The 20,181-nt window shown below is 44.6% G+C and overlaps 6 protein-coding genes across 6 annotated transcripts; 3 read left to right on the forward strand and 3 right to left on the reverse strand.

The window, feature by feature from the left end:
* The first annotated feature begins 159 nt into the window (after positions 1-159).
* Positions 160-1,334, forward strand: LOC131885466 (succinate dehydrogenase cytochrome b560 subunit, mitochondrial-like). The gene is made up of 5 exons (XM_059233518.1): positions 160-270; positions 514-561; positions 638-776; positions 849-1,067; positions 1,141-1,334. The coding sequence occupies exons 1-5, from the start codon at positions 248-250 to the stop codon at positions 1,243-1,245; spliced, it is 534 nt and encodes a 177-aa protein (XP_059089501.1). The 5' UTR covers positions 160-247; the 3' UTR covers positions 1,246-1,334.
* Positions 1,335-3,074: 1,740 nt separating this feature from the next.
* Positions 3,075-4,100, forward strand: LOC131884634 (cell cycle checkpoint protein RAD1-like). Its single transcript, XM_059232471.1, has one exon. The coding sequence runs from the start codon at positions 3,154-3,156 to the stop codon at positions 3,967-3,969; it is 816 nt and encodes a 271-aa protein (XP_059088454.1). The 5' UTR covers positions 3,075-3,153; the 3' UTR covers positions 3,970-4,100.
* Positions 4,101-4,377: 277 nt separating this feature from the next.
* LOC131884633 (CTD small phosphatase-like protein 2-A) lies at positions 4,378-7,087 on the reverse strand. The gene is made up of 3 exons (XM_059232470.1): positions 6,142-7,087; positions 4,978-5,775; positions 4,378-4,911 (listed from the first exon to the last, which is right to left on the reverse strand). Exons 1-3 carry the CDS (start codon positions 6,350-6,352, stop codon positions 4,760-4,762), a joined length of 1,161 nt encoding a protein of 386 aa, XP_059088453.1. The 5' UTR covers positions 6,353-7,087; the 3' UTR covers positions 4,378-4,759.
* A 154-nt stretch (positions 7,088-7,241) lies between these two features.
* Positions 7,242-10,589, forward strand: LOC131884632 (circadian locomoter output cycles protein kaput-like). Its single transcript, XM_059232469.1, has one exon. It carries the CDS (start codon positions 8,243-8,245, stop codon positions 10,205-10,207), a length of 1,965 nt encoding a protein of 654 aa, XP_059088452.1. The 5' UTR covers positions 7,242-8,242; the 3' UTR covers positions 10,208-10,589.
* On the reverse strand, positions 10,468-17,036 carry LOC131884631 (uncharacterized). The gene is made up of 5 exons (XM_059232468.1): positions 15,799-17,036; positions 15,072-15,094; positions 12,468-14,436; positions 11,245-12,371; positions 10,468-11,170 (listed from the first exon to the last, which is right to left on the reverse strand). Exons 1-4 carry the CDS (start codon positions 16,803-16,805, stop codon positions 11,318-11,320), a joined length of 4,053 nt encoding a protein of 1,350 aa, XP_059088451.1. The 5' UTR covers positions 16,806-17,036; the 3' UTR covers positions 10,468-11,170; positions 11,245-11,317.
* LOC131884971 (peroxidase skpo-1-like) lies at positions 10,608-11,180 on the reverse strand. The gene has a single exon (XM_059232876.1). It carries the CDS (start codon positions 11,178-11,180, stop codon positions 10,608-10,610), a length of 573 nt encoding a protein of 190 aa, XP_059088859.1.
* Positions 17,037-20,181: the final 3,145 nt, after the last annotated feature.

The following is a 20,181-nucleotide window of genomic DNA, read 5'->3' on the forward strand; positions in this document are numbered from 1 at the left end:
AACGAATGGATAGATCTAAGGATTCATCTACCAAATTCAAATGCCAATGCATTAAATCATTTGGGTTCACACTAAAAAGTAGTTTCTTATCAATGGTTGAGCCAATAAATTCAATTTAGCAGAGAAAGTCACTTTAGAATGGATTGGCTTCCGCCCTGCATCCAAGAACATAAGGTATCTGCAATCAGCATCAGCTGACAGCATACTGATAGACAAAGGTTGATACGGATGCATTAGAGTCTTCAAAATGGCCTTTTCGCAAATTAGGAGGTAAGAAATGAAAAGCACTGGCTGGCATTGCCACGTAATTAACGCGTTCTCAGTGGATGTAAATGTCTTTTTCCTCACTGGCGACAATGTTATTGAGAGTAATAAGAGCTTGTGGGGTTATGAACGATATACTTTGGGGTTGCATTTCGAGTCCTTGGGAGTGACAATTTGGTTCCCTCAACCATTGTTTGAGCGGGGATTTTCTATCCCGAATTTGTCTAACCAGAAATCTTTGTATTTTAGACTACCTTTGTCGTGCTCACAGACAGCGTTCTGGGCCAATCAGCGAGTGTAAGTTCCATCATATCAATTAGTGAGTTTGAAACATGATCTTAATTGTCGTTTATGGTCTTCATATGATGAATAGGTTGTCCACTGGTCGTCCTTGCTCGGCTCTCAAATCCATCACAGCCAATGAGCATGCCATCCAAAAAGAAGAGTTCTTTGCCAAAAATGAGCGCCTCCAACGACCCACCTCGCCTCATTTGACCATATACAAGTTCCAGGTACAAGAATTGGCCAGACTTGTTGGACCATTCTTCGGCTTGATTTAAATCTGTTTTCATTCTTTTTTTCAGATGACGTCCATGCTATCCATTACACATCGTGCCACGGGTTTGGTGCAAAGTGGTCTTCTGGGCGGGTTCGCCGTCGGTACCATGATCCTACCCGGCACCTTTCCGCAATTCTTGGACACCCTTACCCAAGCTCATTTTGGACCAGCTTTGATTTTTGCGGCCAAATTCGCCTTGGCTTGGCCCTTTGCCTACCATCTTTTGAATGGTGTCCGACATTTGGTAGGGCAACAAATCAAATATCAGGCAGGAATGACTTGGTTTAATCGGGAACTTGGCTCTTTTTCATTTTCAGTCTTGGGACATGGGATACGGTTTCCAAATGCCCGATCTCTATAAGACTGGATACGCGGTTCTGGCCCTTTCTGTGGTGGTGGGGGGAGCCTTGGCTGCAATGTAGTCCTACAAATGAACCACAAATTTGAACATTGTATATCCATAAGAACAATTGGAACACCCAAGATAAAAGAATAAATCAACAGTTTTTTTTCGAATAAATATGTCATTCACTCTTGTGATAGGAGTCATGAGAGTGATTGTCATAGATATAGTCAATCATTTTGGATAATTGACCAGTTTCCACGCCAACGCTCTTACGTGTTCCATGTGAGAGCAAAGAGACGAAAGGCTCTATCTTTCGGTGTTTCTGGGTGCAGGACAGTCCTAATTTAAAAGCGCACACCACACGAAAATTGTTCTAAAAATGAGCGAGTATGCTTTTTGGCGAACATACCACTTGAGACCATATATTATGTGATGGGACAGCCTTTCCTCTGCAAGACTTTCTATGTTTAGGAGAATATTGACGGAACAAATAGACTCCCATCCCGAGCTACTACCATTCATGTATTTTTGAGGAAAATAGCTCAGGCAGGGGGTCCAGAATGAAATAATTCCACCAAATAATGGAGTTTGGGTAATGGTCATTGAAATGACATTTAGAATGTCAGTAACATTTTTAGTCTGCTATGACTGGTTGTTTTAAACCTCGTCTTTTTCCATGAGGTGCAAACTGTGTTTGTAAGGGGTTGAAAATAGCTATTTATTCAATAGTCGTTGCTTTCTTTGTATCTAGTGCATCAAATGAGGTTTAAAGAAAGTCAACATAAACCGTTCATTCGTTCTAAAACCGGTCTATTGCTGTGCATACTCTTTTCGGATGTTTTGTGGTCCTGTGTTCATTTTATGATATCATTGTTGTGTTATTGTTTCTTCTGAAAACTTTTTGAACCCTTTGTAAACACACAAACAAACACACACACACACATTACTAAAATGAATGTTTTGCAAATAACCTGCACTTTTTTTGATGACCTTACCAAAAACCACCTTCTTTGTTGTAATTATCCAGAAAATGCGATTGAAGCTTGTGAGATGCTGAGATAGAGAAAACCCTGTTTTCATTGTAGTTGATCGACAGAGGATTAATTCGTTCTTTTTTTCATAAAATGAACAGAACCAGATTTCAATCCAATTTCTAGTTTTCATGACCTTCAACACTCCCAATGCAGTAGTTTAGTGTAACGCACTTTTTTGTCCATTTTTGTTTTTCTTCAATTTCTCCCATGGAAAGAACCCTGAAAGTCCTGATGGAATACCAATATTCAAAATCAAAAGCAAATTTTGAGTTGAATACAATTGTTATTTTTTCAGGCATTTGGCAACCGATTATTTTTAGACCAACAAGACCTGCAAATTCATTGTTCAACTGACTGTGACATATGAAGGCATGGTCGTTTACAGTCTAGCTCTACTTTTTATTTTTTTAATCAATTTGGTATTTTACATTTTTTTGCGGACTTTCTTACCACAACTAGGGATGGAGTTCGCATCAGACGGTTTGGTTGGTCAAATTTGCTCATATTGTGGTACCGTCTTTGCAACGATTTGCCTCATAGATGTTTTTTTTTTCTTTTTAATAGGACTAGGGATTACATTCCCTGCAGAGGTTAGAAAAGCCCGTGAAAAAACAAACCAAAAGAAAGAAAAAAACCCTCTAGATGAGGCAATGACCCTGAGAAGACCAGAGTTGTTTTTTTTCAAGATTATGAACTATTTATAACGCCATTCGCTTCTTCTTGAAAGGAAAGATGGTGAAGCAAGTTCCACATTTGGTTCCAACGAACGGGAGCTATGATACATCCACTTGATCTTTCTTAGGCACAAGGCCCTCCTTGGTATTTGAGCCTCGGCAGTATGGCATCTATGACAAAAATGTCTTTAGATACGAAAGTCACCCTGAGTTCTTCACCCTGAAATTTCGGTCGTGAAATCGCGCGAAACTGGCCAATAAATTTGAGCCTGAATCATGGTTTCCAGTGTGGACGCGGGTGTGTCGCTGGTCGAGGCCAAGATGAGCGACTGTAAGACCTTTGCCCTGTTCCTCAAGCACCTACACTTTCACGAGGACCTATGTTTCATCTTCACCCAACACGGTATCAAACTTACCACTGAGGACTCCAAGATCTTCCAAGCCAACGCCTTCCTCCAAAAGGAGCTATTTAGAGATTATCAATGGCACAGCAGCTTGGAAGATGGTCAAGAAATTGCCTTTGATTTGGATCTGCCGTCCTTGTTGGACGCCATCTCCTTGTTTGGTGGCACTACTGCTTCGCTGTATTTGCGTTACTTGGAAGGAAGACCTTTGCAAGTTTGGCTGGAAGATCAAGGAGTTGTGGTTGAAGTTCACGTGAAGGTCCGAAGGCCTTGGGAGCCGGTGGACTTTAATTTTGTCAAAGCAGCCATATCAGCCAAAATCCTTTTCGCTGCCGAACATATGAAAGAGATCCTCGGAGATTTGGACGGCCTCAGTGAGTATGTGGAGATAAAGATCCATCAAGAACGCGCGTTATTTCAGTTGAAGACAAAGAGTGCGATTGGTGATTGCACCATCGAGATCCCAGAGAGTAGTGAGTTGATCTCGCATTTTTCGGCTAACGAGGATGTTGAGATGACGTATAAGGCCTTTTTACTCAAACAGGCTTTTAAACCTGTGGCTGCGGCCGAAAAAGTATCTTTTAGAGTGAGTCCGGACGGGTTGCTCTGTATTCAATACATGATTCGCATGGGAGAGGTCAAAAGTTTCCTGGAGTTCATCTGTTGCCCGAGTGAAACATCCGATTAATTGTTAATTGTCATATTCAATCAAATTTGACACCTTTCGCTGCTTGTGATTGATCGTTTTTCGAATATGGACGTCCAAAATTGGGCGGCGCTACTTTATCCCGCATTAAAACACCCATGTAATTTTATGTAGCAAGTGTTGGTTTTATTTATGAAATACGAGCATAATGATTTATGTTTCACACGCTGAGAATTAAAACTAGTTCATTAGCATTGAAACGTATATAGATCGAAGTAGATACAGGTTTAGTTGTGATATTGTGTATAATAATTTTAAATTCAATTTATTTTGTAAATTGTGTGCATCCTAAAGCATATTCAACATGACGTTGTGGACCAAGGTACCATAGCTTCTTCTGTTTCTAACTTAGGTGTACTAACACTGGGCAAGGATCAACTCAATAAACGATTAAAAGTTACGATAAACATTTGTAGCCATCAGTTGCGATTTGTAACAAGACATTGAGACCCGACGGAACGTCCGGACTTCAACGGGAAAGAGGAGTGAAATTGAACGAAGTGACATTCAACTCATGGAAAAGTCAATGGTTTCGAATGAAGCTGTGCAGCACTTTGGATGGGCTGGACACCCCTTCGTGGCCCCTTTTTCGAGAACCAACTTCTTCCACATGTATTCGTTGTTGTTCATGGAAGAGGTTCCATGGAGATTATGCTGATTCACCCGTAATTCAAATTTGCTGTTGTAACCATCATTGTCGCTCAAAGTACGCTTGCAGTCCCCAAATTTGTACTAATGATTAGTCGGAAACGACAGTAGGGCTTTCGGTGATTTAATCCATAGGAATATGGTCCTGTAGGCGGAACTCATCGCGAATGTAGGGCCTCACGTCTGTAGCGTTCTTTGCGACATTCTCCAAAAAAGGCACCAATTTCATCAACTCGTTGTCATGAGGGTCCATGAACCAACTTTCAATCGGGATCCCTACAGTAAAAAGGCAAAATGAACGACAATCAGAAAATTTGCTTTGTGCTTTGCCTGCTGCATTACCATTTTCCAGTTGGTAGCCAAAGGCTTGCGGGGAGTTGTCGATGATGATGGTTTTGGCTAGATCGCGCCCAAGGATGTGAAGATCCTTGATGTAGTTGCCATTAACGCAAATACAGTGTTCTCTGAATAACCTGTACTTGATCCACTTCCTCTTGGGATCAAGCAGATTAAGAAGCTTATCCGCGTAGACCTTCTTGGAGGCAGTGAAAAGAGCTACTTCATAAAGACTAGACATCCTCTCCAAGAATTCCTGAATGTGCGGCCGCGTCCTTACAAACACGTGGTAGGTTGTGTTTTGGAAGTCCACCGGAAAAGATAGGTTCGCATCCTCTAACTCTTGAAGAGAACAATGTACTAGGGTCTCGTCCAAGTCCAGGACCAAGGTGAAATTGGGGCTGCTCCGGGTTTTGAGTGGAAGGGCGGGGTTTCTCAGGCGCATCTCCGCCGAGAGTGGGGGAAGGTTTTTAATGAAAAGGAACGGATCAAAAGCGTCTTCGCAACCAGGAACAGGAACGTAGGATACGTTTTGGTTGGAGCACACACTTGTGATCACCGTGCAATGGCTAGCCGGATCCTCCCGTGAACTCGTGGTCGAGCTGTGGATTGCTGCGTTGATGCTAGATGGAACTTCATTGTCAGTTGATTCGAGGTTCAGATCGACGTCAATCGATTTCAAGAGGTTGACCGCATCCGCAGTGTACTTCTCAAACGCGTAACGAATTTCCATCTCATCGTCTGTGGCATTTTCACCCAAAGATGGAGGTTCTACCTCCAATTCTAACGAGGTCATCGTGGTATCTGAAGTTAAAAGAGTGCATCGTTTCAAATCCAAAGTGCCACAGGAGAACCAGTGTACTTCCTTGTTTTGACGTCTCTTCTCTATCCGATCCAATCCAATATAGGCGAACTCACCATTACACATAAGGTCAGGATTGAAGTGCTTTTTTTAATGCTCTGAATGTTTTAACCACAATAGCTATGACTTTTTGCTGACTAGAACAAGTAGTCATGAGCTAGCGTTGTTTTGCATGCCCAAGCGCAAAAATACACGAGCATCATTACATAACACGTATGATGTCATAGCGTGGTACTGAGCAACCAGTTCAAGAACAACAATCCTTCACTGAGCTTCAGATGAATTCAAACATGCTACTACTCATTTACCTCTTAAGTCAGGCTCATGACTGAGACTGTTAGTTGTTGTTGTTGTTGTTGTAGTAATCATCTTGGGATCAAGCTCTTCACCGCTGGATGATGGGGTGGATGGCTCCTTTCTTCGGAGTCTGGCGGCCTTAGACGAGTCCCGGAGCCGAGACTTAGCCTTGGTCCCGGAGACACGACTCACCACCCTGGAAGCACCTTTTCTCACGGGCATGGAACTTGGGAGAAAATTCACTCACATGGATCACCAAACTGTTTTGAGGGCAAAACTTCAAAACTGACATCTACCCTGGCAAACGGTGTGGGGTGCTCTATCTAGCAGCGTTCTACTAGCAGAACTAGTGGAAGTGGTCCTGGCGGTGGTCGTGGTGGGTGCTCCCTCGCCCAGTGATCCCACTCCCTCCTGCACTAGCACCACTTCCTACACGAAACGAATGTAATCTTCAGTCAGTCCGTATCTGCTAGGGTTCTATCTAGTCCGTGGAGTTTTGGGCTACGAGGGGCCAGTCAGGCCAGACCTGACAGGGTCCAACGGGAACGCGGGAGATTTCTGGAACGCCGTCCTGCTGGTGAGCGAGTGCAAGACGGAGCTGAATTCGTTGCCCTAGTTGCCTCGGATTGGACTGGCACAACGTAGGCCTTTCACTTTCTTGTCACTGCTCGTCTTGGGCATACATTTGAGAGTGTTCCCGGTGGTGCCGTGGGGAAATGATGCCCAGGGCCCAGAAAGCCACTTTGTTCCCTCTTGGAAAAGTGTAGTGTTCTTCTTTCATCAATTGTATTGGCGTGGCTTTCCATTGACTAGAGATTTTTCCCGCACGCCTGCTAAATACAATATGTAGGCTTGCACTAGTGGAGGTCGATTTGTGCGTGTGTACAAGCGTCATGTGTGCACACTGCGTACTCGGGGCCTCGGCAGGCACGGTTTGTGACGTTTCGGCACTCTTTCGCCACTACATTTACAATCCAAGAGTACATGACTAGTTTTGCTACAAGTTCAGCTACTGCTGTATGACCACTGACGCCACTGACACACTCTTAAATCCTGCTAGCACATTTGCTGCCATATGAACTCAGGGTAGTCATCATATACGAACATGAAGTGCCGAGTAGGATGGAAACTTAGTTACATTTCTTATCTGAAAGAGAGTTTGTTCTAGACAGACGTAGGTGCCGCTTTGGGTTTCTAATAATAATTTAATACAAATGTGGTAGTCAGCAATGTAGAAAATGTGACTGATTTTAACTTAAGAAAAAAAAAATTGTCTCGTATTTAGTATTGATGTGAAAATATCTAGATTCGTGTACCTCAAAGACACCAGATCATCACGTGTGAAGGACATATCTTTTAACATTGGGAGAAGAGCGAAGTCTTCAGGGTAGTGATAACGATTTGATAAAATGCTATTACAATTCCTTACCGAAATATATAAGTAGTTGGAAATAACTTCTTGCATAGGGTGAGAAAAGGATTTACTTTCGTTTCTTTGGTCGAAGGACCACTTTGAAAAGATAACAAAACCTACGCCATTCGTTGGAAATCAACGAATTCATACGAAACACTTTGTCTTACCTTTTCATTGTTTGATCATCAAATTTTCCTTTTAGTTTATTTACTCCCAAATAATAAGAACAGCACAAGCAACGAAGTAACTTTTTTACTTTCCTCACCCTGAATTGACGAACGCACGCTCGGCCCTTCGTTATGGAACATTCAAGGATCAGAGAAACACAGAGAGAGGCCCTTATATACCTTCAAACGCTTCAAACACACAGTACACACGCACTCTTTCTCTCTCTCTTATGTTCACATCGAGGCTCAAGACAAGATTTAAGAGTAAGAAAAAAGCAGAGAAGAAAGAGGAATGTTTTTCGTTGGTCAATTTTCACCAGTGTAGCAAGGATCCCCCAACCAAGTGTACGTGCGTGTTAGTTTCCTGACTTCCGTCTAAAAGGCTTAAAGGGGGAGGACTGCCATTCCCTGGCCGTATTCAATCCAAGATCAACAACCATGGCCAGTGAACAAGCTGTGTTTTGGGATTGAGCCTGTGCTCCAAAGAGCCTTCCATCTTCATTCCCTCCAAGAGATCTTTAGACCTTCACCATGATGATGGACGACTATGACGAGAAAGACGATACCAAGCGGAAGTCTCGAAATCTGAGCGAAAAAAAGCGAAGGGATCAGTTCAACATATTGGTTACCGAGCTGGGCTCCATGGTGTCTCCCAACAACCGCAAGATGGACAAGACGACCGTCCTCAAGTCCACCATCAACTTCCTCCGACAGCACAATGAGAGCTCTGTCAAATCGCAGGTCCATGAGATCCATGAGGACTGGAAGCCGTCCTTCCTCTCTAATGAGGAATTTACCCACTTGATGTTGGAAGCTTTGGAAGGTTTCATTTTAGTGTTCAGTACGGATGGTGCTATCGTGTATGCCTCCGAGAGCATGACCTCCTTGGTGGGGTTCCTCCCAAGAGACATAATGCAGCGTTCCATTTTTGAAATCATTCACGAGCGGGACAAGATCATGTTGTACAACACCCTCAACAGCCCGAACGACCTAGACCAAGAGACAGAGGTCAATTTTTACTTGCACTTCAAACGGTTGGACATTCGACACGCAGACGAGAACAAAGGGTATGAGTTGGTCAAATTGACGGGATACTTTCGTAAATGGACCATCAATGAGCCGCTGAACGACGGCAATGGGTCCGACGATGACAACATATCACTTCAATCGGGTTATTCTCGTTTGAGTACCCAAGATGGAACCATAACCGCCCGGAAGACTGTTTTCGTGTCCACCGCCCGTGCTCAAACCACACAACTTCTAAGAGAAATGCCCCTCACTCATTTTGCCAAAAGCGAGTTCATCTCGAGATATTCTTTGGAATGGAAGTTTCTCTTTCTGGACCACCGTGCCCCGCCCATCATCGGGTATTTGCCCTTTGAGCTCCTAGGAACGTCCGGTTATGACTACTATCATATGGATGACCTGGAGCGAATATCTCTGTGTCACGAAGCCCTCATGCAAACTGGCGAAGGTACTAGTTGTATGCATCGTTTCCTTTCCAAGGGCCAGCATTGGGTGTGGCTTCAGACGCGTTATTTCATTTCGTACCATCAATGGAACTCAAAGCCAGAATTTGTGGTGGCCACTCATCGAGTAATTAGCTATTTGGACGTAATCAAGGAATTCAAAAACGAAACCGATGAGAAAGAATCAGAGTTGGGGTCGCTTGACATACGGTCCAGATACCCAACCACCGAGTCCCCGACATGGTCCTCGAAAAGTTCGATGTGCGGAAGTTCCGGCACCGGTGCGAGTTCGTCTAAATTCAGTCAGGAACACAAACAGAGTTATAGTGATAACAACCTAAGTGATGGTGCTCACCCTGTGGGTTCTTTCGACTCCATAGGGAGAAGCCCAGGGGCCATGCCAGGGGGAAGACCCCTCAAGAACCTAGACAGAGGTGAGAGTATCCCAACCATGGGTGATAGGAATGGAGAGTCAAAGATGACAAACGAAAGTCGGCAACCTGTTATGCAAATCGCTACTCCAACCCCTCAGTCCAGTAATGGCTTCAGTGGTCCAACAACCGTCCTGGTTCCCGCCCCAATGGCAGCCATGCCCAATCCTCATATCGCCATGGCCTCCCGACCTCATATTGTGATGACTCCTGCCCAACTTCAATTGCAAGAGCAACTCCGTGCCAAACACAACGAATTGTCCCGGCGGATAGTGGAACAGCAAGAGGAACTCAGAAGGGTCTCAGAGCAGTTGGTCATGTCCCAGTACGGCCTAGTCCCCGTGACTGTAACATTCCAGCAACAACCCACAAGTATTGGATCAAATCCATCTTTGTCGGGTCTAGTATCAACCCCACAGGGAACCGATATGTCCCCCTACATGCCTCCGATTACGTCCAGGAGTGATATCACCCTCCACGGGGCCACTTCCATTTCCAGTGGTCATCCTTCGAGAGAAACTGGTCTGAGATCTCATGTGTTCTATACAAGTGTAACGAGTAATGATTTTAACAGTGACGCCAGAGACAAATTGTGAGGAAAGCACATATCATCCTACTTCATCAAAATATATATTCATTATATTCATATTTTAATGATGCAGCCAAATTCTTATTCTTGTCAGTATGTCTCTACTTTCACGGCGGCTTGTGTTTGCGGATTGAGGAAGTCTCTTATATACATTGCATAGTCGACGTCGTCCTCGAAAGGATGCGTTATTCAACTTTTCTCCCTGATAAGCAACCATAGTCTAGAAAATGTCATCTACCAAAATGTTGAGTGGGAGAAGCGGATGTGGACACTTAGCACGGTTGTATTTTTATTGTAAGATTATTTTATGAGAGCACCTGAGTTGAGGTACAACACTCCATGATGGTTATTAAAATGAATAATATAGTAAAGCATAGTAGTTGATACAATGTGTTGACTGGTATTATTTAGCTAAATCCGATTCGATTCTCTCCGGTCTTCACCGATGGGAACGCGCGGAAGGCAAAAGCACATTGTACTTTGCAGACATGGTCTTGTAGAATGGCTTGTCGGCTGAAGGATTGCGCTAGATGGAAGCAGTTCTCAATCTTCAGGGATTGGCACAATGGACCCTCTTTGGTACATGTGCACATGACACAGGGAGAGGTCCTTCGAGCGTCACCCGTTTCGATGCTTAGATCGTTGACTTTGCAGGTGATTCGCTCTTTCCACAACTCGAGATTAACCCCGGGTAGGGCGTCGCAGTTGACCCGCGGATTGAGGAACGGGTCAGGGATGTCAAAGTTTGCCCGTTGGATGGAGATCACCTCGTCGCTCGTGTCACAGATCACTTTCGACAGAGTGATCTTTCGGATCTCTGCCAACTGAGAATCCGTGAAACGAATCAGAGGGTTGCCACTCTCATACCAGAATCGGTCGCATTTCCTCAGATTTCTGAATTGAATGCCGATGATGCAAGCAAAGGTGGGTCCCACCAATCCCCCATGAAGCGGTGTTTCGGCAAGTCCACCTGAAAGCATAAAACAATGATTTTATTTAAAGGTCAGTGCGTTAGTCAGGGATATTTTTGAGCTGTCAATCAACCTGTGAATAGATCAATGTCGTCCACGTGGTCGTAGGTTCGCTTTAGCCTCTCAATGACGGGAAGGGCAATTTCTCATCGAAGATCGGGGAAGTCGTCAGCCCTTGTTAGGTTGCAAATAGCTCGGTACAAATTATATCCTGGCAGGCCATGATCTCGTCCACGTTGGATGTTCAAAGAGGCTAGATCTAAACCAGAGTAAGGGGTGTTTTTGTCCTCAAACAAGTGGTTGGTCACTTCTTCAGTGATGAATTGATCCAGTGTCTCCATGGAAGTGGTTGAAACACCACGCACCAAGTCATCAATCATTCCAGGCTCGTGCAGCTTATCAGGGTTGAAGAACATGTCTGCCAATTTCAGGTCTGGGCCCCGTTCGGAATATTTGTTGTCCATTCGTTTGAAAGTCGGTTTCAAGAGTGAATGACCAAACCTGAAGGCCGCGGAGGCGAACTCGTTCAAGACTGTGGGATTGCACTTCTCATCGTAACCATGGAAATAGCCTTCCGAGAGAAGGCTCAATTCGTAGAGTTTGATGGCATTCCAGCCTAAAACTCGCGGTAAGAATTCGTTCCAAGTGATGTGTTGCTGAATGGCTCCACAAATGCGTCTGGCCTCGTGGTACAAGGTCTCGTCTGACCATTGTGGATTGAGACGACTTAGCTCATCAGCCACTTGGTTATGGAGTCGCATGAAGAGCGTGTGAATGGCAGTAAGAACCGGTTGCTCACTATTTCGGGCATCGCCAGCCTCAAAGCAGAAGCCTGACTTGGCCTTGCATTCGGCGTTCTCAGTGGTCAAGGGTAAGAGATCTCGACCTCCGTGGAATTGGTGGGTGGTATTGAGTCGACCTCCTTGGAACTCTCTGAGCTCTCTCATCTCGCACAAGTCAGATCCATACACATTGGAGGAGTCGTAGAAGGAAGTGATTTGGTTCATCTGTTCCCGGAAGCCCAACGTTAATTGACCAGGCATGGATCGAGTAAAGGCCAAACAAAAAGGCTTCCCAGAGGTGATATTGATCTTGGGAAAGAAGGGATCACCTTCAGGAACAGGAATTGGCAGACATTCAGGATGAAGGCGCTCTTTGGCGTCACAATCCTTACACTCCAGTATCGAATCCCCAAATCCTCTGAAAAGTAAATAAAGTACGGTTAGGAAGGTGGCACAATGAGATGAAGGAAAGAGTTGATTAAGATCAAACGTATTGAGGCTAACAAAGACTTACCGATTGACTGGAGTATGAGTGATGTCATGATCAACAAATTGACCCCATTGCATCATCATGAGCGAATATCTGACGTGAGGTGCACTGACATCATTGTGAATGTTGACAGAGACCAATCTGGGACTGGGTAGGGGACGCCCTTTTACGGATCGACTCCTGGGACTCATCAGACCATCATCGTAAGCCGGGGCTAAGAGTCTGGTGAAGGCTCGAATGGATTTCCCGTATTCAGGAAACATGAGATTGTTACACCATCCAGTAAGGGTTCTGTATTTGGTGGTGTGATCACAGGGCAGTGTTTGTTCATCACATTGGAATACTTTTGGAATGTCCATAACATCTGAGACATCAATATTTGGCAGTACATCCATCAACTCTTGGAGGTTTCCAATGCCTTTGTTGCCAAATTCGGCGTCTTGCAATTGTCGGTTTCGACGTTCTCCATCCTCTCCTGTGAGAAGGTTGTCCAAAAATCGACGGGAAGCAAATTGGAGAACAAACGACGTGTTTGAAATTTCACTCGATTGAACCTTTGGTTTCATAAACCCATAGGAAGAGCCAGTGGGCGATTTGGGGTCGGCAGTGTTTCCACTCTTGAACAGGTTCCACTCCCGATCCTTGATCACACTCACGTCTCGTTTGGCTCGCTCAATGGCGTCCAGGAGCATATTATCGGGCACAATAAATCTCGGAGAGGCAGTGGTCCAGCCGTTGAGGTTCATCTTTTGGACCACCGAGTTTCCACTGCAAGGCATCAAGGCGTTCAAGAATGGATCTGACTCCAAGAAGACGTTGGGTTGGATAAAGTCGATGGTCTTGGTGTTGTCACAAATGATTCGGGCCAAAGACACCTTCCTGATCTCGTTCAGTTGTTCCTTGGTGAAAGAAGAGGGTGGGATGTCGTTTTCGTACCAATAGCGATCTCCAGACTTGTAATAAAACATCTGTCGACCGATCAGACAGGCAAATGTAGGCCCAACCACGGCTCCTTTTGAGGGCACCTCGGCCAGACCGCCCGTGAAAAGGTCAATATCTTCGATGGAGCTGTAGGTATTCTTAAGCACTTGGATTGTACCGACCGTCATAATATCCTTCAATTGTTCGAACTTGGTGACCTCTGGTAGACCACAGAACGATCGCCATTTAACGTATCCAGGCAGACCGTGACCTCGACCTTGTTGAATGATTTGCGCGACCAAGTCGAGACCCATTCCTGTGGTGGCATTCATGAACATTTTATTTGTCATCTCACCGTTGACATGGATGTCCTCCGATTGGGAGTGGCTCTTCGTGATTCCTCGAAGGATATTGTCAATCATCTGGGGCTCGTAAAGACTGAATGGCTTGTAAAAGGCTTCACTCAGCTTCTCGACCTTGACTTTTGAACCCGATTGTTCATAATACTGAAAGATGGCAGGCAAAAGGGACGTGGTGAATCGGAAAGCGGCAGTGGCGACAGAGTTGGCAGTGCCAGGATTTGTGTTGATATCGTATCCCGAGTAGAAACCCATCTTCTTGGGGCTGAGAGAGTATTTGTCCATGGTCTCCTTGCCCAGAATAGTGGGCAAGTACTCATTGAAGGTGATGTGCTGGATTTGAGCGCCCACAATTCGGCGGGTCTCTTGGAAGATCTGCTCATCATTCCAATGAGGATTGAGGTCGGCCAATTGCGTGGCCAATTGGTTGTGTTGTCGCACCCAGAGCGTGTGAATGGCAACCATACCAGGGTGTTCATTGACCCGCACATCACCGGACTTAAAGCATTTCTTTCCGACCGAGTCTTGGCAGTCCAAGCTGTTTTGATCTGGGGGCAGTAATTCATCTCGATGAGCGTTGAATTGCGTCTTCAATTGCCCCAGCGTAAAGGTTCGCAGGCTCTCGGCCTCCTCCTTGGAGCTCCCATAGATGGTGGATCCATCAATGAACGATGTGACCTGATTGATCTGTTCCCTGGGGCCCAAAGTGCAACCTGAAAGTAGTGAAGACGTCTGTGAATATGCAAGAAGGGACCAACGCCTCATAATGTGTGCTACTCCCATGGCTTTGTTTGGACTTCCTGTATGATTATTTCCCATGATAATAACAACCAAAGGAGCACATTTTATGACACCAGGCCTCGAAGCAAGTCATACGTGTGTAACACCAAATTTGTGGGGACACGGGGGCTCCAATATGAGATTAACCGCTAGATCTCGAGAATTAAAACATGTGCCGAGTCACACACCAGAAAATTCACTTTGCCTCGTTTCATTCACTGGTGTCATTGAAATGCTGCATATCTTGACAATGCAATCTGTTCATAATTAGTTATGCCCTGTATGATTGGTGGTTGATGACATTCAGTAAATTCTACGCCCATGGAGGTCATGATATTTATGTACGTAATCACTATTTTGATTCCTGACGACAGTTGCTTTACGGATCATTACCTCACCGGCAGCGAAATACTGGATTTCATAGAGCCATAAAGGCAGCCCACCAGAAGGCAGATTTCTACCAAAATGCAAAAATATTTAGAGGCAGGCTAGCTAGTGTTAATGGAGCTAACTGGCTTGGAAGTTACCTTAAAGTGTAGTCTTTATCTGCCATTGTTGGTTTTCTTACCTGTTCTTGAAGCAGTGGCAGATCTGGAATGAAAGAAGGAAGACTTTTCCATTAGTTTTAGTGGTTAACTTTTTTTGCAATTTCAAAGATTTCTCAGCTTCCATGTTTGGATGTTGGAACAAAAGCTTAAGCGTGAAATTATGGCCCCAAAGGACCAATCTCTTGCAACGACGAACGATCATTATTTTTTTTTTCAAGGTTGTTTTTGGACAATGTTTTGGGGGTTTCTTGAACCTTGTCTCGAATTGTTGCCGTCCTGTTCTGTTTTTTTTTTCAATGGGTTTCAAGCCAGTTGGATGAGCACGACTCCTCTGTTAGCAATTGCGTGCCATCCTTGCATTGAGAATTAATTGCCCACGATGACGATGGTTGGTGGGCTGGCGCCCAGAGATCAGGAATATCATGTTGATGCTAACATGGTATGCGTGAATGATAATCAGCCGCCAAAACAAATCCTGCTTTGGTCTACCGAATGGTATCCATGAGGTTTGTTTTATCCATTCGTATGACCAAATAAGTCCCTTTAAAAAAAGATGTGAGGGTTTGTGAACTTTGCTCCCGACAATCTCAAAACCCAATCGTCACAGTTATCTTTCGGGGCCCTTCCAATGACTTAACAACGCTTTGAGAGGTCCGTCTTTGAATTGAAGTCATAAAATGCTATCATGTTCAAGACGTAGACAAACAAGACCAATTCTTAACCAAGCACTAGTGACCGATTGATTACCTGGCGTATTCTTGGCAAGTGACACCAAACTTGCCATAAAAGGGATCATTGGTGGAAATCTTAATGGGATAGCATTCAGGGTGGAAATGATCAAACTCCACATCGCAGCACTTGAGGCGTTGCCCCAGATAGCCCGCCATTTGCGGGGTGTGTGCGGCATCGTGGTATATGAACTCGCCCCATATAGCGGCAATCACCATCAGATGCGGGTGCTCGTTGAAGGAATCCGTGTGGATGGCCACGGACACGGATCTGGGACTAGGCAGAAATTCTCCGTTGGTCCGTTGACGTGGGATGCTGATCCCATCCGCGTAATCCGACTGAATGTATCGCAAATAACGCCTATTGGACACGCCCCAATTGGGATTTTGAACATTGTTGCAGTAGCCGTTATAGGCTCGGTACTTGCCCGGCTGACAAGGATAATCCACCTTGATGAGGCATTGCTCTCCCAAGGTCGTGCCACGGACGTCAGCCAACGGTAATCCAAAGGTGATCTCATCCCGGGTGAGATTATGTTTCTTGGCAATGTAATTGGTGGCCTCTTCGGACACTAAGGCTACCTTGGAGATATTCTTGGCCAGAATCTTAATCTTAGCTGAGGCCGACATGAACCATTCCGGAGACTTGGGCAGTTGTCGAGCATCACTGTCATAAATGGACGGCTCCAGCAAATCGAAGCGATTCTTGATCGCTCCTTCAGCCTCGGATACGATGGCAGCCATTTCTCGGAAGGAAATCTGTGGCAATGAGCTCACCTGGGCCTGTCGTTTCCGTCTCCGGGATTCCGAGGCTGAGGACCTCGGGGCGCCTTGAGGTTGATCCTCGTCGCCGTAGAGGATCTCCTCCAGCGTGTGTTCGTTAAAGAAGTCAAACTCATAGTTCTGAATGTAATCGAATTCACTAGCCAAAGCACTAGGTCCAAAGTGCAGGAGCACGACAATAGTCAGAGTGGCGGCAACACCCGCCACCCGGAATTTGGTGAACATGTGCGATGTGAGAGCCATCCTGCGGTTGGCTATCGACTAACTAGTAACCTTCCAAATCTGGTTGCTTCTGCTTCAAGGCCTTAGTGATGGACGACGTGACAATTGCTTCTTGTAACCATCGTTGACATGAAGTAGGTAATCCACGGATGTAAGCACCGCACTTGCTTACGGGGACGACTGATTTGGCTATCCTACTTTCACTACAGAACCACTTCTGAGGCCGGACTGAAGACATACGTACGTATGTATGTAGTGGTATGTGCAGTATGTGCGGGCGATGTCTGCCAAAGAACGAAGTATTCAAGGAGTTGGAAGCAGCGTCCTCATTCTTGCTCACGTCCCAAAGCCGAACGAACGGAGGAACCTACTACCACTCGTATGTATCTTGTGGCCGTCGTTCAAGTCTCCTCTAGTCCAAACGACGACGTCGATCTCCACGATGATCGTCACGATGAGGGACCGTCCATATATCTATCCATCCATCCGTCCGTCCGTTCCTTTCATTCGTTCTTTTGCTCGATGTGCTCGATGGAAGGATGGAGCAAGGAGGGATGGAGGGAGGGAGGGAGGGAGGGATCGTGGATTCCAACGCCAGAGCGAGCTTTAAAGGACCTACAGGTCGAGACCGCCACGGAATCGGGTGGTCGTCGCTCAATTGATGATCTCAAATCGTCATCTTGTCTTTAGATTCCATCTATCCATCCACAGGACCTGCTGATCCTAGAGTAGTACAGTATGTATGTACATCCATACAGGTTAAGTAAGCGCGACTTGATAACAAAGGAGATTTTCAAGAAAAACGAAGATGATACTGGAATTGGGCAGGTGGGCACTGGGGTCTCTGTTGGTGTCCCGATGCATACATATTCCATACATTCACGACTCAACCCTGAAGCAAGCCGCTACAAAAAGAGAGAGAGAGAGGCTCCTCCGTCCGATGCGCCAATGTCGAGACCCTAGAGGTTTGGATGGCCACACATCTTGAAAATCCCTTATGTGCTCTCAAGCAACCAGCACTGACCGACCGACCAACCGACCGACCACCGACTCATTCACCGACCCTGTCACCGACCCTGAAGCACCGAGCGTCGAAATGTGCGAACCTCGACGAACCCATGGGTTCGTGACTAGTGAGTGGGTGGGTGAGTGGGTACTGACTGCCCTATAATTAGGGGTCGGAAAAAAAGCTTGTGATTTTGGTCATAAGAGTTGTTTTTAAATCACAAAAATCAGCCAAAATAAGTTCCGAAAACGTAAAAATAAGTTTTAAAAAGGTGAAAATATGTCACCTTTCTTGTCTGGATATTCAAGTTTTAATGTGGTATTTAAGTTAAAATTTGCTTGATCAATATTTTTCACGATCGTCTTTCTCTTTGGGCTCAGTGCAATCCCAGATATTTGCCCTCAGTTGGGTCTGTTGTAAAGGGATTCGCTGTTCTTGGCTGAAGTTCTCCTCTTACCAACGGTTTGAGGATGGACACCAAAAGGCTCACCCATCTCCTTGGGCCTCTTGCCGGTCTTCAGCAGGCCCTAAATTTTGGTTCTGACATCAAGACTGCTCTCACGGGCATTTTAAAACATTGTTTTGGTGGCAAACAGTGGGAGGGTTATTACTACTTGCCTTTTGGTTAAAATTAGATCATCTGCAGTATGACACTACCATATGTTCTCAACACTTCCTCTTAATAAAAGCTTGAGGTTTAATGTCAAACCACGGACTTCTAGAAATATGGACTACGAACAAGCTTCCTGCCAAATTGGCTTGCTCTTGGTCATAGCAACTCTGAGCCACTTTTCGAATTAAAGTGACAAAATTAAACTTCAACTTCAATTAAAGGTAGGTCGTTTTTATATCATTTACTTGTAAAGCGAATCGTTTCAAAGTTATGTTGTCAAAAGCTTATATAGCTGAACAAGACCAGGCCGAACACTCGAATTTTATGTAGTATTTACTAGGTAACTTTGACCATGTCTCCTGAATTCCCAAAGCATAGGTTTGGGCTCAATTTTGACCAAGTTCATCTGTTAAACCAGATCTTGTGGTCGTTTAAGTGCTTATTTGGAAAAAGATGAACGGTTTAGGAGATACAAAATTTTGGCTTCCGAGCCCAATCCACATCTCTAGAAGTCCGTGGTCAAACAAATCTTTGAGCAGGGACAAACATTGCCCCGAGTTTTTTTTACACCCATTCTATATTTCCCCTAAACAAAATCCTAGGTTTTAAGTTACTTTATGGTTAAAATTGATCATATAGTTGTTTGTCCAAAAATGACCAAAATAGTTGAAAATTGAACCTAAAAATATAATTCCGACCTCTACTTAAAATAATAATGCCTTGATGGTCATTCCATTGGCCGGCTCGAAAAGCCACTTTATATCATAAATCACCAAGCCACACAAGGAGCCCATTGCGGTGAGTGCTAATGTTATGATGATGATGATGATGATGATGTGCCTGGGCATGAAGAATTCTTGGGGGGCTGAAAAAATGGGTTTGAACAGGGTAAACGTGTTGTATATACGGTACAAGCCAATTAGATGTGATCTCGACAAAATTGCACCTTAAGAGGTATTCTCGACGTTTCAGACTTTGAATCAACCAACAAAGAAGCACCAGAACAAAGTTCCCACCAATGATAGTATGCTAACCTCAAAGTATTGAAAGGATTTCCTTCAAATTTCTTTTAACACAGCAAACCACAACATTTTAGGGCTTGTGTAGGCTGAACACGATCGTTGTCCAGAACACATTTTGTCTGAAAGTCAAAGTAAATTAGAAAGGTAAGAAGTATGCAAACTAAGATATTTTGACAGTGAACTACAAGGATGTTCTTTGTCGCGCTATTTTGTCTTTATCGTGAACATCTGTCAACTACAAAGACTTTGTAAATCGACTTTCATAGTATTACAGTCACATCATGAGTACTACCTGATACATACAATGAATTAAAAGAGAAATAATTGCTGCAGCAATAATTAACTCCCTTTGCAATATATGTAAAAGAGATCCACGAATTCCAAACTCTCGTTCGTTGGGTTGGCAAGGCCGTCGTTATTTCAACAGTAATTTGGTTCAAGTCGACACTTTACCAATGAATAAAGGTAACCGTGAGATTCTGGGAAAAAAGGCGCTCTTTACACTGTAAGTTGCTTGACGAGAGGTTTTAGTTCGAGACAATTGGAGAAGATGTCGATCTCAACGTTTCAAGCATAATAGAAGTCATTTGCTATGAAGTTCAACTCAAAGATGAGAGGCACTTTTTCAATGGATGGAACATGAATTAGCAAGTATTTTTCAGGTAATACCAGTCACTCAACTAAATTTAACTTCAGAATGAATGTCGTTTCAGAACGCACATGGATTCGATCCTTGGGCTAAATAATGAAAGTAAG

This window comes from Tigriopus californicus, chromosome 8, assembly GCF_007210705.1.
Source record: "Tigriopus californicus strain San Diego chromosome 8, Tcal_SD_v2.1, whole genome shotgun sequence".
NCBI lineage: Eukaryota > Metazoa > Arthropoda > Copepoda > Harpacticoida > Harpacticidae > Tigriopus > Tigriopus californicus.

What these genes read in the sequence shown, in the direction of transcription:
- LOC131885466 (XM_059233518.1), top strand. Translation starts at nt 248, where the DNA reads ATGGCCTTTTCGCAAATTAGGAG. An exon ending in TTCTGGGCCAATCAGCGAGT is followed by an intron (nt 562 to 637) that starts GTAAGTTCCATC and finishes TATGATGAATAG; the next exon opens with GTTGTCCACTGGTCGTCCTT. An exon ending in TGACCATATACAAGTTCCAG is followed by an intron (nt 777 to 848) that starts GTACAAGAATTG and finishes TCTTTTTTTCAG; the next exon opens with ATGACGTCCATGCTATCCAT.
- LOC131884634 (XM_059232471.1), top strand. Translation starts at nt 3,154, where the DNA reads ATGGTTTCCAGTGTGGACGCGGGTGTGTCGCTGGTCGAGGCCAAGATG.
- LOC131884633 (XM_059232470.1), bottom strand. Translation starts at nt 6,352, where the DNA reads ATGCCCGTGAGAAAAGGTGCTTCCAGGGTGGTGAGTCGTGTCTCCGGG. An exon ending in TCATGAGCCTGACTTAAGAG is followed by an intron (nt 5,776 to 6,141) that starts GTAAATGAGTAG and finishes TTTTAACTTCAG; the next exon opens with ATACCACGATGACCTCGTTA. An exon ending in TGGCTACCAACTGGAAAATG is followed by an intron (nt 4,912 to 4,977) that starts GTAATGCAGCAG and finishes TTTTTACTGTAG; the next exon opens with GGATCCCGATTGAAAGTTGG.
- LOC131884632 (XM_059232469.1), top strand. Translation starts at nt 8,243, where the DNA reads ATGATGATGGACGACTATGACGAGAAAGACGATACCAAGCGGAAGTCT.
- LOC131884971 (XM_059232876.1), bottom strand. Translation starts at nt 11,180, where the DNA reads ATGCTTTCAGGTGGACTTGCCGAAACACCGCTTCATGGGGGATTGGTG.
- LOC131884631 (XM_059232468.1), bottom strand. Translation starts at nt 16,805, where the DNA reads ATGGCTCTCACATCGCACATGTTCACCAAATTCCGGGTGGCGGGTGTT. An exon ending in TGCCACTGCTTCAAGAACAG is followed by an intron (nt 14,437 to 15,071) that starts GTAAGAAAACCA and finishes CACTACTTTCAG; the next exon opens with GTTGCACTTTGGGCCCCAGG. An exon ending in ACTCATACTCCAGTCAATCG is followed by an intron (nt 12,372 to 12,467) that starts GTAAGTCTTTGT and finishes TTTACTTTTCAG; the next exon opens with AGGATTTGGGGATTCGATAC.